Source organism: Thamnophis sirtalis, unplaced genomic scaffold (assembly GCF_051295495.1).
Source record: "Thamnophis sirtalis isolate CommonGarterSnake01/CBP01778 unplaced genomic scaffold, rThaSir2_p1.2 scaffold_6, whole genome shotgun sequence".
In the NCBI taxonomy this organism is placed as follows: domain Eukaryota; kingdom Metazoa; phylum Chordata; class Lepidosauria; order Squamata; family Natricidae; genus Thamnophis; species Thamnophis sirtalis.
Genome location: NW_028261386.1, coordinates 50,675,824 through 50,692,279, shown reverse-complemented (window position 1 = coordinate 50,692,279; position 16,456 = coordinate 50,675,824). Strand labels below are relative to the sequence as shown.

The window sequence follows — 16,456 nt, the reverse complement described above, 5'->3', positions numbered from 1 at the left end:
TTATTAAATCATATTTGTATGAATATGTATGTGATACATACATAAACACACTATATATATATATATATATATTTTTCCCCAAATTTAGATTTAGGAAAAAAAATCTTAATGTTAAACCATATGCTTAGATAAAGAAGCAAAATTTTATGCTATTTTTTCATAGCTAAAAGTAACTTAGAAAGAAAGATAAAAACCAGCAATAGTAACATGCATGCAATATCACATATGAAATTTAAAAAATACAAAATTATTTGTAAAACTAATCAAACAATATCTAGCATGGGTAATTAAATTAGAACAGAATTTTCAAACTTTTCAGTCCATAGAACCTGTCATTTAAAAATATCCTGGCATTCCTGATCTAGAAATAAAGCTAAATGATAAACAAGTATCTGTGTTTTGTGGAAAACACTTTTTCATATATGCAGAAACATGTGCACATGCATACTCCTCCTCCTGCAAGAAGTAGCTGTAGCATAATGCTCAGGCATAGATCCTGAGCAGCAGGACCAAATGGGATATTCCTTAGGAAAAGCTGTTTCGGAAAAAAGGGAAAGTCATATTTGGTAAGAGTCCTTTGATCCTTTCTGATTTGCCTTGGATGGTGCTCAAAAGTGGATTTTGCAAGAACTTATTGCTGTTTGCTCAAAGGGCATTTAAGGAGGGACTCATTACCTGGATTCTATGGTGGTTTGGTCAGGTACAGGTAGTTCAGCAAAAGCAAGAGTGAGCATGATCCCTCTTCCACAAAAATATCCATGACCGCCATTTGAGATCCCGTATATTATTTTTATATTTTAATTATTTTAATGTTTAAAGTAAATCCCTAATTTCTCCAAAAAAACATTGATTATTGTCCAAGTTAAAGATATAAGAAATAGTTGCTCCTAGAGGTAGTTTATGTATAACAACACTGTTCATTTATGTATTGTTTAAATGCCTTTTCAAAATGCAGAATCATTATTACAGAAATGTATACTGATACATATTAACAGTGTGCAAACTATTTTGAACTCAAAGCAGCTGTTCAAGGTCAAAATGGGATATCCCAGCTTCACCTGAAGATTACTAAATTTTACACTATTCTAATAAAGTCAAAATAGTCTATTTTGAAAAGAACTGCTTTGAATTCAAAATGATCTGCACATTGTTAGTATAGTAAACATCTTTTCATCTGTCACTAACACAGTGTAATAGGTTTAACTTATTTTCATGAAATTATTTTACATGACTACTAATGACACATATCAGAAAACAACATTTAACAAAAATGCAGATTAGTTTATGTCTCCTCAGGAATGTTTTGTTATATTGTTTTATAAATTATATTATTATTGCTTTTATTTTAATCTTTATACATCATCAAGAATGAACAACTATATAAATTATATTAAATGAGGGAACACTTGTAATGTAATTTATTGCATTCCAAAGCATTGCCCTCAGCAGAACAATATGCAGCAATGGCTTTTAAGTTTTTTTATCTCACAGCATACTGAGAAAATGCTTACTTGAGCTGTCACATAACTCATAGGGATTTCTGGAACTCCCATGATGTCCCATGGGGAAGTCAGATAATATCATAGGTTATTGGACTCAGAAGAAGAAGAGGCAGTTCATCCCTGGTGATGTCATTGAAGAAGAGTTCTGGCTGTGTGGCTGTGCAACATTTCCTGTCATTTATTTGTGACTCAGTGATGCAACACATATGTGGACTTTTCACAGCACAGAAATGAAAACTGCTGATCTACAGCTAATGTTTAATACTTTAATATTTATTCAATTTGCATTTTATTTGAGTTATAATATTAAATTTTAATTACCAAAGTACTTAAGCATACCTTTTTATTTCTGAAGCCTGAAAGATTGGCTCTAGATAAATCCAGTGTCTCTGACAAATTAACCATTCCTCCAGAGTACAGGAAATGAGGTTTAACTTATGATCCCAAGCATGAACAAGATTCTACCATTTAAAAAAAGCAGAATAAATATCATCTGAGGCAGGCAAACTATCTGATCTTTAACTAGAAAAGGGGAAGTGGGACACATTTTTTAATTTGATAATTTAAATTTGATAATTTAAAATATTTACTAGCCCCTATCGTAGGCAAAGCATGAAATTTTAAACTATATTGATTTTTTTAAAAAAATATTTCTGATTTTTCTCACACATTCCAAATGGAAACCAACTATTTGTAATAATTGAGCATCTCAATATTCAAACTATTTCAAAACATCCTGAAAGAAAGATTACCTTAATCGACTCAACATAACAAGAACTTTTAATGGTTGAGATTGTCATCAGAGACTCTTCTAACAGAGTAGTTATATCTTCCACGGATGAAATTATAAAAATATTAGATGTTTCAGTGTTATAGGGACATAAATGGAAATCAGTATTGTTCCAAAGGCCAATGATGTTTTTCAACATTACTTCAAGATTTGTTTCTTTGGAAGCTCTTATGGATATTTCATTAATATCTTTTCTATACTGAAACATCTAAAGAAAAAAATAGGAGATTTACTAATGTATGCTGGTAAAGAAAACAAATTATATAAATAATTAAGATGCACATTAAGCAAATGAGAATTTTCAGAAAAATGTAAAAATGCAGAACCATCCATTATATACATTAATCATGTCTTGTAGAAAATAAGCACATGATCACTGCTTACTTTGTCATTGTCATGCTCTCTAGAGGAACCGTGCATACTCTTAATTCATAGGCAAAAAGATGCTTTGTAATGCGTGGAGATATGAACATAATAACAAGAGTCGTTAGACAGATGGGCAGCATATAAATTTTATACATAGATACACACACACACACACACACACACACACACACACTGTGTGCTTTAAGCCCAAAACCCAGCCTGAAGATGGTGAGTGAGACCTTGCCGAAACGTTGCCAAGACAATCTCAATCTTACACGGGAAAAGACCCGAATACAACAAGACCGGCATATCTACACCCATGAAAATCTACAAAAACACACACACAGACACAATCTGCAATTCAGTGCAGCAATCCCTTTTCCCAGGGTCATGTAACTAACCCTCCAGATTTGCCATTTGATCCCAGAAAAATATGCTTTCAGTAATAGATTTATTTATTTATTTATTTAATTAATTAATTAATTTGTATGCCGCCCACTCTCAAAGAGACTCAGGGCGGCTTACAAGTAAAAAAGGTAAAGGGAAAGACATACAAAAACAAGACAACATTAAAAGATCCACAACATTCACAACTTAGGATGGGGCTGGACAAGGTCAACAGCCCCAGGCCTGCCAGAACAGCCAGGTCTTGGTCGCTTTGCGGAAGGCCGGAAGGGTAGTAAGGGTCCGGATCTCCACGGGGAGATCGTTCCATAGGGCCGGAGGAGCAACAGAGAAGGCCCCCCCCTGGGGAGTCGCCAGCCGATATTGACCGGCAGATGGAATCCGGAGGAGGCCTAGTCTGTGCGATCTTATAGGCCTCAGGGAGGTAATTGGCAGGAGGTGGTCTCTCAAGTAGCCAGGTCCGATACCATGTAGGGCTTTAAAAGTAACGACTAGCACTTTGAAGCGTGTCCGGAGACCAATGGGAAGCCAGTGCAGCTCGCGGAGGATAGGTGTGACGTGGGTGTACCTAGGTACACCCACTATCGCTCGCGCGGCTGCATTCTGGACTAACTGGAGTCTTCGAACACTCTTCAGGGGCAGCCCCATGTAGAGCGCATTACAGTAATCCAGTCTTGAGGTGACGAGAGCGTGAGTGACCATCCGAAGGGCCGCCCGGTCCAGATAGGGTCGCAATTGGTGCACCAGGAGAACCTGGGCGAAGGCCCCCCTGGTCACAGCCGACAAGTGATGTTCTAACGTCAGCTGCGCATCCAGGAGGACTCCCAAATTGGGAACCCTCTCTGAAGGGCGTATAATTTCACCCCCAGGCTAAGAGATGGAATAGCTGGACCATCCTTGGGAGGGAGCATCAATAGCCACTCGGTCTTGTCGGGATTGAGTGCAAGCTTGTTCGTTCCCATCCAGACCCTGACAGCCTCCAGGCACTGGCACATCACTTCTACTGCTTCACTGAGTTGGCACGGGGCGGGCAGATACAGTTGAGTATCGTCCGCATATTGATGAGGTGTATGATCTCACCCAGCGGCTTCATGTAGATGTTAAATAGGAGGGGGGACAGGACCGAACCCTGCGGCACCCCATAATTCAGGGGCCTAGGGGTCGATCTCTGCCCTCCGACCAACACCGACTGTGACCTGTCCGAGAGGTAGGAGGAGAACCACCAAAGAACGGTGCTTCCCACTCCCACCTCTCGCAACCGTCGCAGAAGGATACCATGGTCGATGGTATCGAAGGCCGCTGAGAGGTCAAGAAGCACTAGGATAGAGGAGTGACCCCTATCCCTGGCTCGCGAGAGATCATCGATCAGCGCAACCAAAGCAGTTTCCGTGCTGTAACCAGGTCTGAAACCAGACTGAAAGGAATCCAGATAATCGGTTTCATCCAAGGACCGCCGGAGTTGAAAGGCCACCACTTTCTCAACAACCTTCCCTACAAAGGGGAGGTTGGAGACTGGACGATAGTTACTCAAAATGGCTGGATCCAGAGAAGGTTTCTTCAGGAGGGGTCTCACCACTGCATCCTTTAGGAGGTGCGGGAAAGATCCCTCCCAAAGAGAGGTCTTAACTATCGTCTGGATCCAGCCACGTGTCACCTCCCTGCTGGTTGAGACCAGCCAGGAGGGACACGGGAGAAGTATACAGGTGGAGGCTCTCACCGATCCCATGGGCTTGTCCACTTCCTCAGGAGCAACAAGTTGAAACTCGCTCCATAAAATCCGCTCAAGACCTTCCCCCGGTTCCTCGGCTGCAATTGGAGTCCAGATCTGTCCGAATCCGAGCGACTTTATCCGTTAGAAACTGAACAAATTCCTCAGCTCTATCCTGTAAAGGGTCTTCCGCATCCCTCCCTTTCAAGAGGGAGCGGGCTATTCTAAACAAGGCGGCTGGGCACGATTCAGCAGATGCAATTAGGGCGGCAAAATGCGCACATTTCGCTGCCCGTATTGCCACGAGATAGGTCCTGATATAGGCTCTCATCAGTGCTCGGTCTGACTCAGAGTTACTGGCCCTCCAGCGGCACTCTAGGCATCTCTTTTGGCGCTTCATCTCCCGGAGTTCCTCGATGAACCAAGGAGCCCTCCTGGATCCACTACCTCGGAGAGGCTGTAAAGGCGCAATCGGTTTAGAGCCCCCGCCGCCGCTGTATTCCAAGCAGCGACTAAGGACTCTACTGGACTGTGGACGAGAGCATCAGGTATTTCTCCAAGCGCCGTCTGAAATCCCATAGGGTCCATCAGGCGCCTGGGGCGGAACCACCTAATCGGTTCCTCCTCCCTACAGTGGGGAATTGGTTTACGAAAGTCAAGCCTCAGTAGGAAGTGATCAGACCATGACAAGGGCAAGATCTTAATGCCCCTCAAATCTAGATCACGTCTCCACTGCTCCGAGAGGAATACGAGGTCAAGTGTATGACCTGCTAAGTGAGTCGAACCCCGGATTACTTGGGAGAAGTCCATGGCTGTCATGGAAGCCATGAACTCCTGTGCCCCATCAGAGCATTCACCGAGCGAAGGCAGGTTGAAATCCCCCAGCACCATAAGCCTGGGGCACTCTACCGCCAACTCGGCTACTGACTCGAGGAGCGAGGGGAGGGCTGTTGCAACACTGTTGGGAGGAAGGTACGTTAAAGCAAGCCCACTTGACCCTCAAGGTCCAACTTCACCAACAAGAACTCACACCCGACAAGCTCCGGAGCAGGGATCCTACGAGGAACTAATGACCTTCGGATGATGACAGCCACTCCCCCACCCCTTCTCTGGGGTCTCAGCTGATGGAGCACCTGAAACCCTTCTGGGCAGATTTCAGTGAGGGGGACTCCTCCCTCCTGGCCCAGCCACATTTCAGTAATACATGCCAGGTCTGCCCCCTCGTCTAATATTAGGTCCCAGACGAGGGGAGCTGCATGCTATATTTAAATCCTGTGCAATCCAACACACTTTTTGCCTTCAGATCTAAGGCATTGTGCACTGCAAGTCATGCAGATATATTTTTTTACAGAGATGCAAAAGATTAAGGGCCACATACTTCAGTGGTAGCATATTTATAAATTTTATCAAAAACAATTGTACCACATCATGGACAAAAGAACTGGAGGAAGTTTGCTATCTTACTTCTTCTCCAGGAGCAGATATCTGTATATTAAAAAAATGAAAGCAGTTTTTCTTAAATGCCATAAATCTTAAACTCTTTTTTAGGGTCAGGGGATGAACAATACTCTGAAAATATGGAAAAAGGAACCTGGAAATCCCTTAAGACCTATTTGAGATTATGCACAGTATTCAAAAATGTATAAAAGCCTAATTTAAGAAACACATATTCCTAAAGTGACCAGATTTTAACATTGGTAAAGAGGGATACCATTGACCGGGGAGGGGGGGGTGATTATTTTTTTTTCACTTAACAAATATGGCAAGAAAAATTGTAAAATGGGGCAAAACTCAATAAATTTCTCACTTAACAACATAAATTTTGGGCTCAATTGTGGTCATGCATTGAGGACTACCTGCACTTATCTTCAATGTTACTTCATTCAGCTGTAGCATTAAATTTCATATAGAACAAGCTTGTTCTTTCAGAATTGTGGAATTGTTATATAACTGTCTTATCTTTAGAAAAGTTTCTCTTGAGTTAAACTCAGCTCCTATAATTTTATTGATGTGTTGTAGTTTTCTTAGCAGTAGTATGGAAATTGTCGTTGTTACTTTTGGACAATTTTTAATATTTTCCTATTAAATATACAGTACTGAGATTCCCAGGTGGGTTCCCCTCCAATTATTAGCCAGGTTCAACCCTGCTCATCTTTTTGAGAGCAGACAAAAACAGCCAGGTTACATCCCTACAAATTGAAAGCTCTCTCCCTCCCTCCCTCTCTATCGCTCTCCCCTCCCTTCCTCTCTCTCTGTCACTCTGTGTGTATGTATGTGTGTCTGTCTGTCTGTCTCTCACTCACTCACTTAATCACTCAATGTGTGTGTCTCTCTGTCTCTCTGTCTCTCTCCCTCTCTCTATTTCTCTCCCCTCCCTTCCTCTCTCTCTGTCACTCTGTGTGTCTGTGTGTGTCTGTCTCTCTCTCACTCACTCACTCACTCACTCACTCACTCACTCACTCACTCACTCTGTGTGTATGTCTCTCTCTGTGTCTCTATCTGTCTGTCTTTCTGTTGTCTCTCCCTCCCTCCCAACCTGCAGATGGGCTCTGGACCAGCGGAGCCTCTTCCTTCTTTTTAACCAGGTGATCTTTTCTAAGACATAAAAAAGAGCCTTAATTACAGGCTCAACAAAAGAAGCTGGAAAGAGATAATGAAGCCAAGAAGCTGAAACCTGGGACTGGAGAAAAACCTTTTCTTTTTTTTTTCTTTTTTTTAAAATTTTTAAAAAAGATTTTATTGGTAAAAAGAAAATACAACATCCATAACTTGTAAAAAACAATACAACTACATTTTGAGATATTCCCATACTATCAAATCATTATAAACATCAAAGGTTAGGTATCTTATTCCTTCCCTCCCTCTTCTCTTCCCTCATTTCTTCTTTTCCATACCCTTTTCTTCCCTCCCCCCTTACATCCTTCTCCCCTGCCTTCCCTCCTTTCTTTTCTCCTTTCCTTCCCCCTCATTTCCCTCCCTCGGTCCCCCCCTCCTTCTCACATACCTTTCCTCCTTCCCTTCCTCTTTCCCTCCTCCTTCCTTTTCTCTTAATCTCCCTCCTTTCCTCCCTCCTTCCTTCCTTCCTTTCAACTCTCCTTCTCTCTTTCTTTCCCTCCCTCTTTCCCTCTTTACTACCCTCTCCTCTTCCCTCCCTCCTTCCTCCCCTGGTTTCTTCTCTTTCTTCTCTCCTTCTTTCTTCCCACCTTCTTTCCCTTCTCTTCTTTCTCTTCCTCCTCCTTATCCTTCCCCCCTTCTTCTGTCTTTCCTGTTCCTCTCCTTTCTCCTCTCCATCCTGACTTCCCTACTATCCTCCTTCCCTCCCCTCTAACCTTTGTTACATTAACATATTTTCCTCTGCTGAGGACAACCTGGTTCTCTTTTCCTTTCCTTGCTTAAGGAGGCAAGGATTGTAAATCCTCTCGCCTCATCTAAAATGAAGTTTAATTGCTAATTCCAAGCAGGTAGTTATAGCGGATTTCCTATCAGCTTTTTTAAGTTTTCCCAACATTGTGGTCTAACCAAATTGCTCGACAGTGGGTTCTCGCCCCTAATACATTTCTCCTTTCGCTTATCTCTCAGTTGTTGTATATTGTTCATTTGAGTTATTGGTTTAATCGTATTAGGTTAGTCAGCTATCTCTTTTTGTGTCTAAGTCTTCACTGACTCATCAAGCCATTTGTACAGCTTCTCCCAGACTGTATAAAAGTCTGTATCTTCTTTGTCGTTAAATCTGTTCATTTCTGCTAGTTCTAAAATTTTATTCATCACCATAGTGTTGGTGGGGGCATTTTCACTCTTCCAGCACTGTGCGTAAACAATCCTTGACGCTGTCAGAATATGGACTAGGAGGTATTGATTAGATTTGCATATTTTTTGATCTATTATCCCTAATAAGAAAGTTTCCAGCTTAAGACATAGTTTAGTTGACAAGATTCCATTCAGCCATCCTAGTATTTGCTTCCAATACGCTTTGGCAACCAGACATGTCCACCACATATGGTAGAACGTGCCCAGCACTGTTTTACATTTCCAGCATATGGCCGAAACTTTTGAAGACATTTTCGCCAGTCTTGTCGGTGGGAGATACCAGCGGTAGAACATTTTATATATATTTTCTTTATAGGCCGTCGATTTGTCAATTTTAGGTTCCATTCCCAGACTCTTTCCCAGTCGTCTAGGTCTATTGTGTGGCCGATGTTTTGGGCCCAGGTTACCATGACTTCTTTTACTCTTTCTGCTTCCGTTTTTCGAATCAGTAAGCAGTTGTATATTTTTGAAATTAGTTTCTCATCTGGGCCAATTAAAATTTTATCTAATTCCTGGTTCTTGTTCTGGAAGCCGGGTTGTGCTAGATCGAATTTGTGTTTGTTTTGAATTTGAAGATATGGCCACCAATCAATGTTTATTCCCTTATCAGCCAAATTTTCCCTGGGATTTAGTTTGTTTTGGTCGTCTAGCAACTGTTGGTAGGTAACAATTTTATCCAGATTTATCAAATTCAGGTATATCAGGGCTTCCGTCGGAGATATCCATTTAGGTAGTTGCGTGTAGTATCTCCTTCTAATTTCCAGCCAGTCCTTAATTAATACCCCCCTTAAATGGTGTCTACTAAAGTAATTGTGGATTTTATTTCCCTCGCACCATAAGTCCTACTCTTCCTGCTGCCCTTGTGGCACGGGGAAAACGCACGGTACTTTGTCCCTTCTGTCTCCCCGTTGCTCAGAAAAGCAACTCCAGGAAGGTCCTTTGGAGGCGGCAGGCATCCTAGAACCTGCCTGCTAGCAAAGGACCTTCCCGAAGTTGCTTTTCTGACCAACGAGGAGACAGAAGGGACAAAATACCATCCCGCCAGGATGGGTATACAGGGCTGGGGGCGGGGATGGCTTATTTCTGGGTCCGGTCACAAAAATCGGGACTTTTTAAGAACGCCCCGGGACGCGGGACAAATTGTGCGAAATCATGACTGTCCCGCCATAATCGGGACGTCTGGTCACCTTACATATTCCCCATGTACAAGATCATCATGCACTATTACTTCCTTCAAAAATGCCCAGAATTCACCCAAAACTCAAATTGATGAAATTAATAAAACATGGAGAAAATGCTGTACATTAAATGGAAAATCTAAGAAAATGTTAAGTTCAGATTACAAAAATACTATGTGTGCCAAATAACAAATTACACACACACACACACACATACCCACACACACACTTTTAAAAGAGGTATTTCTAAATTATAAATAATAAAATTACATTGAGTTCCAGGATCTTCTCCAGAGTAAGTCTTTTATCCCATGAAATTGACTCTCCAACAATATTCTGTATTGTTTCCCAATGCCTTCGTTGAAGACTAGGATTTCTTAAAGATATGATTATAGGCAAGGATTCCTTAAAATCCAACAATGATTTCTTCATAGTGGGTAAAATAGTATTTTCTGGCAAGCCTTCAAATATGAAAAAGTTACATCAGAACACTTTTCATAAAATGTTTGAAATCTGAGGTTTTGTTGATCTTTCTTTACATAAGATTGTTTTGAATTTTTGACAGACTTCTTGAAATTATAGACTCACAGAATGTCAGATTTGGCAGAATCTTTGGAAATCAACCACTCTGTTTAAGTCCTTGTTCAGTGCAGGAATCCATTAGTGCCACCAACACCATTCAGACTCTGTTTGTGCATTTCCAAAAACTGAAAAGCCACCGTCTTATGAGATGGTCCTGCTGTGCAATAAAATCTACTTCTAATTTAAACCAATTATTTCTTGATCAGTTTTCTAGAACAATTCTTATCAATTCTGCCAATTTTCTACAAGGCATCCCTTTGAAGAAAGGCATAGTGTCTCTTTATAGCCTCATTTTCTCCCAGCTAAATATATTTAACAATTGAAACCACTCTTGATATTGCTATCTAGGTGAGTCTGTTCCCTCTCCCCACCCATAACACAAACAAAATTCACTGTGTATTTGACCGATTCAATTTTTTTTGTATTCCTATTATTTTTTAATACTAAATATTAATATATTACTATTCCTTACACAAATTTCTCTTTAAAATAGCCTCAAAAAGCAGTCTGAGTATTTTTTATACCCTTCCCTTGAATGTTCTGATTCAGAGTTTGGGTGTCATTATTATTCCAAGTCTATAAATCATTTGTAGCCCTTTGTGACATTGTGTGTTCAAATAAATGAAAATTTAATTAGTATTTTGTCTGGAGGGTTCTCCCATCGCCTAAAGTTACAAATGAATACGACTGCGATAATTATTTTGGCTTGCTCATTCTTCCCATCCTTGTAGTATATCTCTAATTATCTTCCAGACCTAGCTTGCCCCTATTTCCTTTGTTCCAGCCTGAGATTTTGATAGATGATCATCTGATTCTTTGGCCAATTATTAATATAGCAATAGCCCTAATTTTCATTTGATGAAATTTTATAGGATCTTTGAATTTAAAACAGATGATACAGCAGCTTCATTAGCATATGTCTTTGTTGTTTCACATCTGGATTACTGGAATAGTCTTTTAGCAAATGTTCCCTATTTCTATCTTGATCCCATGATCCTAGACGAGAAAAGCATTGTTCAGGCTGTTCTGAGCCTTCCGTACTGTTCTCATTTTTTTATAGTGCATGGCTGTTCTCTGGTTCTCTCTTCAACCCAGAACTCACTGGTGCCCGGAGACCAGGGGGGAATGCAGCCTATCTTCCCCCTCCAGAAGCAACCTCGGAAGTTTTCAAGCTCTTGTATTTGTATCTGATTACAATCACCTCAGTATCTGCCTGCCTTTACTTCATACTAAAATCGTTCCTTGCTGTATATTCTTCTAGGCAGAGCTTCCAGTTATGGATTCCTGGTTCTAGGCTTCAGGCGATCTGGCCTTCTGACTCCAGATTGCAAGAGGCAAGAAGGGACACTCCTCCTGTGGCTGTCACAGCAGCCATCCAGGCAAACTGCTCCCCACCTCCCCAGACCAGGCCTACAGCTAATACAAGACCAAGGCCGCCACTGCTCGCTTCCTTTGCCTGCCCAGCTGGTACGGCTGAGACCTTTCTTTGCCAACCGGCCACCGAAAAGTTCTTCCTTTTAAAAGCTTCCAGTGATGAAACATTAGGATCCAACCCACAGTTTAACCAACCAACCAGGGCTCAGTTTAGAAACAGAAGAAGAAAGAGCAGGTGAGTGCCTGATCCCAGCAAGTGGAGTTGGAGTGGGAGGGAGGGAGGGATAGGTGAGTAAGGGGTCACTGAGCAAGCTGGAGGGTGGGCAATCTCACTTTCCAGTGGACTGTGAGTGGCTGCGCTCAGATGGGGGGATGTTGGAGGGGCTGGGTGGGTGGGTAGGAGGCCTCTGAGTGAGCATGGGCACCTCAGAGGTGCGTGGCCACCCCAGCTTTGTGCATTGGTTGCGCACCATAAGTTGGCTTAATGGTCAGCTGTGGGGAGTTGGGGGGGGCACTGCTGGGCAGGAGCAATTTGGCTCGGTTGTTCCCCGGACAGCAAAGCAGACCGACTCAAAAAGGATATTTGGTAGAGCTGGTTGAGGGGGGGGGGTGGAGGTGGGTGGGCCCAAATTGAGCCCCACTGTGAGCATCTCTTAGCTGTTGTATGCAGGGAAAAACCTTGCATAGTAAAGAAAAACTTCCCAGAGAATGCGAGAAGTTGTTACTCGCACTCAAGAGAATATTTTCTTTACTGTGCAAGGGTTTTCCCTGCACTCAATGGCTCGGAGTGGGGTGCAATTTGGAGGTAGCAGGTGGGGCGGGGGATGGGGCAGGGTGGGCCACGAGATACGCATCTTACCGAAGATTGGCAGCTCCAGATCTCATGACTTTTTCTGGGTTTTCAGTCTCTCCAAATGAGCTTGAAAACCTCCAAAGGTTGCTTTGGGAGGGGGCAGATGGGTAGCATTTCCCCACCCTCCCTGGTGCCTACAGCCTTGGAGCCTGCAGCTTTGGAACAACTCCCGGTCCTTGCACAGTAAAGAAAAACTTCTCATGAGAAGTTTTTTTTTTACTGTGCAGAGGCCGGGAGTTGCTGCAGGCTCCAAGGCTGCAGGTGCCCGGAGACAAGGGGGGAATGCAGCCTATCTTCCCCCTCCAGAAGCAACCTCGGAAGTTTTCAAGCTCATCTGGAGAAGCATTTTTTAAAGAACCCCCCCCCCAAAAGCCGCAAGATCCGGAGCACACACATTTGAGTCCGTTGCCTCCAAAGGGCTCCTGGGATGCTCTCTGGGTGGTAGGGATGTGGAATGGCACTGCCTGAACTGCCGTTTTCTTCCTCCCCAGGCTCTGTCTCCCGAGCAGGACAGCAAAGAGCTCCTGCTGTGCAGAGAGGGGTTGTGACTGGGCGCCCAGCTGATGGAGCAAATATAGCGGCAGGCATTGTCTGCGAGGGCCACACAGCGGACTTGATCCCAGGTAGCCAGATGCTGCTCCTGCTGGAGCTGCATTGCCTTGCTGGGTTTGGGGGCTTCTGCCCCTTGTGCTGTGCTTTGCAACCACTGGAGCCCCATGCGAACCTTTTCGGGGTGCTGGGCTGCCTGCGCGGTTTCTCCCTGGACCTGTCCAGCTCCGGAAGCGCTTCCTGGCCCTGCAATGCTCTCTGCACCAGACTGCTTCAGTCGCCTACCGCAGGTGGGAGCTGGCCAACCTTGGCTTCTTGGAGCAGCACGCCGCCCTGATCAATCTGGCTTATGACACCCTCCACAGCCCCTCTGCCACAGCTCCTCTGGAGCTGCGCAGAGTTGAGTTGGTGGCAGGCTGCCATGCAGAGATTGAGGGAAGGGGGGTCAGGTATCAACCTTGTTCCCTGTTTGTGGGCCAGAAAGAGAAGCTGCCTGTGAGGGAGCCCACGAAACAAAATAAAGGCGCTCTGGAGATCCTTCCCCCCTAAAAAAGACAGCAAAGAGTCCTGGCCTGGCACATTCCAAAAAACACTTTTTGCCACTGTTTTGGTGACCGTGGCTTGGGGTGGTGGTCATGTGACTGAGTGTGCATGAGTGATGGCAAGTTGGTCCCACCCACTCAGTCACATGTCCTCCATCTAATCACGTCCACTGAATTGGTAGTAAAAAAAATTGAAACCTACCCCTGAACTTACCTTTCTCTTTTTTACCCTTTTTGAAGATCAGAACACTTGTTATTTAATCCTTTGTCATATCCCTGTAATCCAGAATTTCTGGAAGATCACAGTAAAGGACTCCAAGATTAAGTCCATAAAATAAAATTATATCTTGTAAGATTCTTGATTTGGTCCTGGTGTCTTAAATTCATACTGTATGATAGCCAGACACTCCTTCATATTCCCTTTACTTATCTTTGAGCCATTTGAACAAAATTCTCTCTTGGAAGAAGACTGAAGCACAGCAAAAATAGAAACGTTCTATTCCTTCCCCCATCTCAATATCTCTCTCCCTCCTGTTATTATCCTTTCATTTTTCAACCAGTGGGGCCTTTCCTTCATTTTTTCCCATTTATAACTGATATAGTTAAAACTCTTTTTATGTCTTTGGCTTCCTTTGTAAGCCTAAGCTTTTCATGCTGTGCACATGGTTTAGCCTTTTTGACTTCTTTCTGCATATATTAGCAACATGTTTCTTTGATGATTACACATAACCTCCATTTCTCATTCATTTTCCTTTAAAATCATAGCCCAGTCAAAAGCTCCTATGCATCAACAACTGTTTTGTAAGCTACCTCTATTTTTCCCATTGACATGTTGCCCAACTGTACTTTCAGTATCTAATTTTGGAGATGTTTCCAACTCTTCTGAGTTCTGTTTGTTTATTTCTATTCACAGGATCCTGCCTAGTACATCTCTAAACTTATTGAAAATAGTTTTCCTGAAACTTAATGTGCATATATGGCTATGCTCCAATTTTTCTTTTTCTAACCCCGTGACACCAATCCATTGTTGGCTTTATATTAAAGATTTTCACTATGGTTAATTATGATCATAATTATAACTATAATTAATTCTAATAGTTAACATGTGAATATTTACTAATACTCCATATAACTATAATCCAAATATGCATGTAAAAAGTTTTAACATGAAATCTTTCTCTTCAAAATTTAAAAAGTATTTTTATACAATAAATCAATGAAAAAGGGGGTAAAATTTGCAAAATGTAACTTGTATGATATTTATATAAATAACATTATGTTATCAATGCATCAAATCAAAATAATCTCACAATTAAAAACAAAAAAGATAGACTTCCTGTAATAACGTTTTACCATTTGGCTAAAACAAAATTGGTCATTACTTAATTTAAAAATAATTGTAATTCATAAAATATTTTGTTTTGATTAATTCATAATTATTGCAATTTTCAAACATTTACCTTTTTCAAGAATATGAATTCTCTGCATGAATCTGTTAACCTCACTTTGAATTACATCTACATCAAGATTCCAAAAGATTGTGTGTTTCCACTTAAAGATACGTTTTGCCCAATCTTCATGCGAGTCCCATAACAATTTACGCAACTGTAGTTCACCTTCAATTTCTGAGAGTTCAGCATTCACTCTCTGAGAATCTCCAGCCTGACTTCTGTGAGACAGTTTTTCCATAGACAATGATTTCATGTCTCCAATGGCACCATCAAGCACATGCTGGTAATTTGCATAATTTAAAATTTTCTCACTGATAATTCCTGCTTCTTCAATAAGATTTTCAATCATTTCTTTAGCTGTCTTAGGCAGGGTTTCACTAAGGAGGAGGACAGGATTTCTCACCTAAACAACAAAATGAATAGCAATTAATGACAAAGAAATAATTATACTTAGGCAAAATTAAAGAAAATATTTTTTTAAAAAAATCCAAATTGTTCCATTACACTGAACAAAGTTGCCTATACCCTCCTTTAGTACAACATGCATTCTCTCTTTCTCTTTTCAGAGAAGGATGGCTATACTTTTATGCATAATTGGGTGTGACAGGATTACGCAAAGCCCATAGTTTGGTGATTGCTACTTTAATTTTATAATAATGCAGTGCTACTGCATATAAAAGGCTGCTGTTACTACCACTGTAAACACTAAAATAAAGACAACGGATTTGAAAGAATTATCACCCCCAAATTGGATTGCATTAAATTTCCCAATTAGCAAAAGTAGACAGTAGAGGGAAGATTAAATTCTACTCTTCTGTCTTTCACACAATTACTACTGCATGTGCTGTAGGGCTCAAGGCAGGAAAAAGATGGGAGTAATTTGGAAGAATAATGGAACAACAATTGACATACATGGGAGAAAAGAAGCAGGAACTTTTTTCATTATTGTTAAAAAGTATGAATCAGTTTTTGCTTATTGCATTGAATTGTTTCTTAATGAGTGTTATTTCTAAGCCTAGATCAGGTTTTCCTCAGCATTTCCATTCAGGTTAACATCAGCATTTTCATTCTGTGTAAACCTGAAATAGAAATAATTTCTAAATGACATTTTAAAAAAATAGAAAAAACTCTGAAGTCATAACAAAATCTGACAAGAGTAGGAGGTAGTGCAAACATCTTGACTCTCCTTGACTTCTCAGAAACCTTCCATACTATTGAACTTGGTATCTTTTGGGCCAGCTATGGAACTTAGGACTGAGTGCACAGACTATGCTAAATTGGCTGCTTTCTAAAAGGTTGTTCCCAATTGGTGTTGAATGTCATTCTCTAGCTACTCTCTTATGGTGTAC

General features: G+C 41.5%; 1 protein-coding gene across 1 annotated transcript in view; it reads right to left on the bottom strand.

Moving 5' to 3' along the window:
* DNAH14 (dynein axonemal heavy chain 14) overlaps positions 1–16,456 on the bottom strand; it is a 230,549-nt gene that overhangs the window by 157,191 nt on the left and 56,902 nt on the right. The window contains 4 exon segments of the mRNA XM_087718645.1: positions 1,842–1,963; positions 2,255–2,500; positions 10,027–10,217; positions 15,117–15,510. Coding sequence (XP_087574771.1) covers positions 1,842–1,963; positions 2,255–2,500; positions 10,027–10,217; positions 15,117–15,510 — 953 coding nt within the window.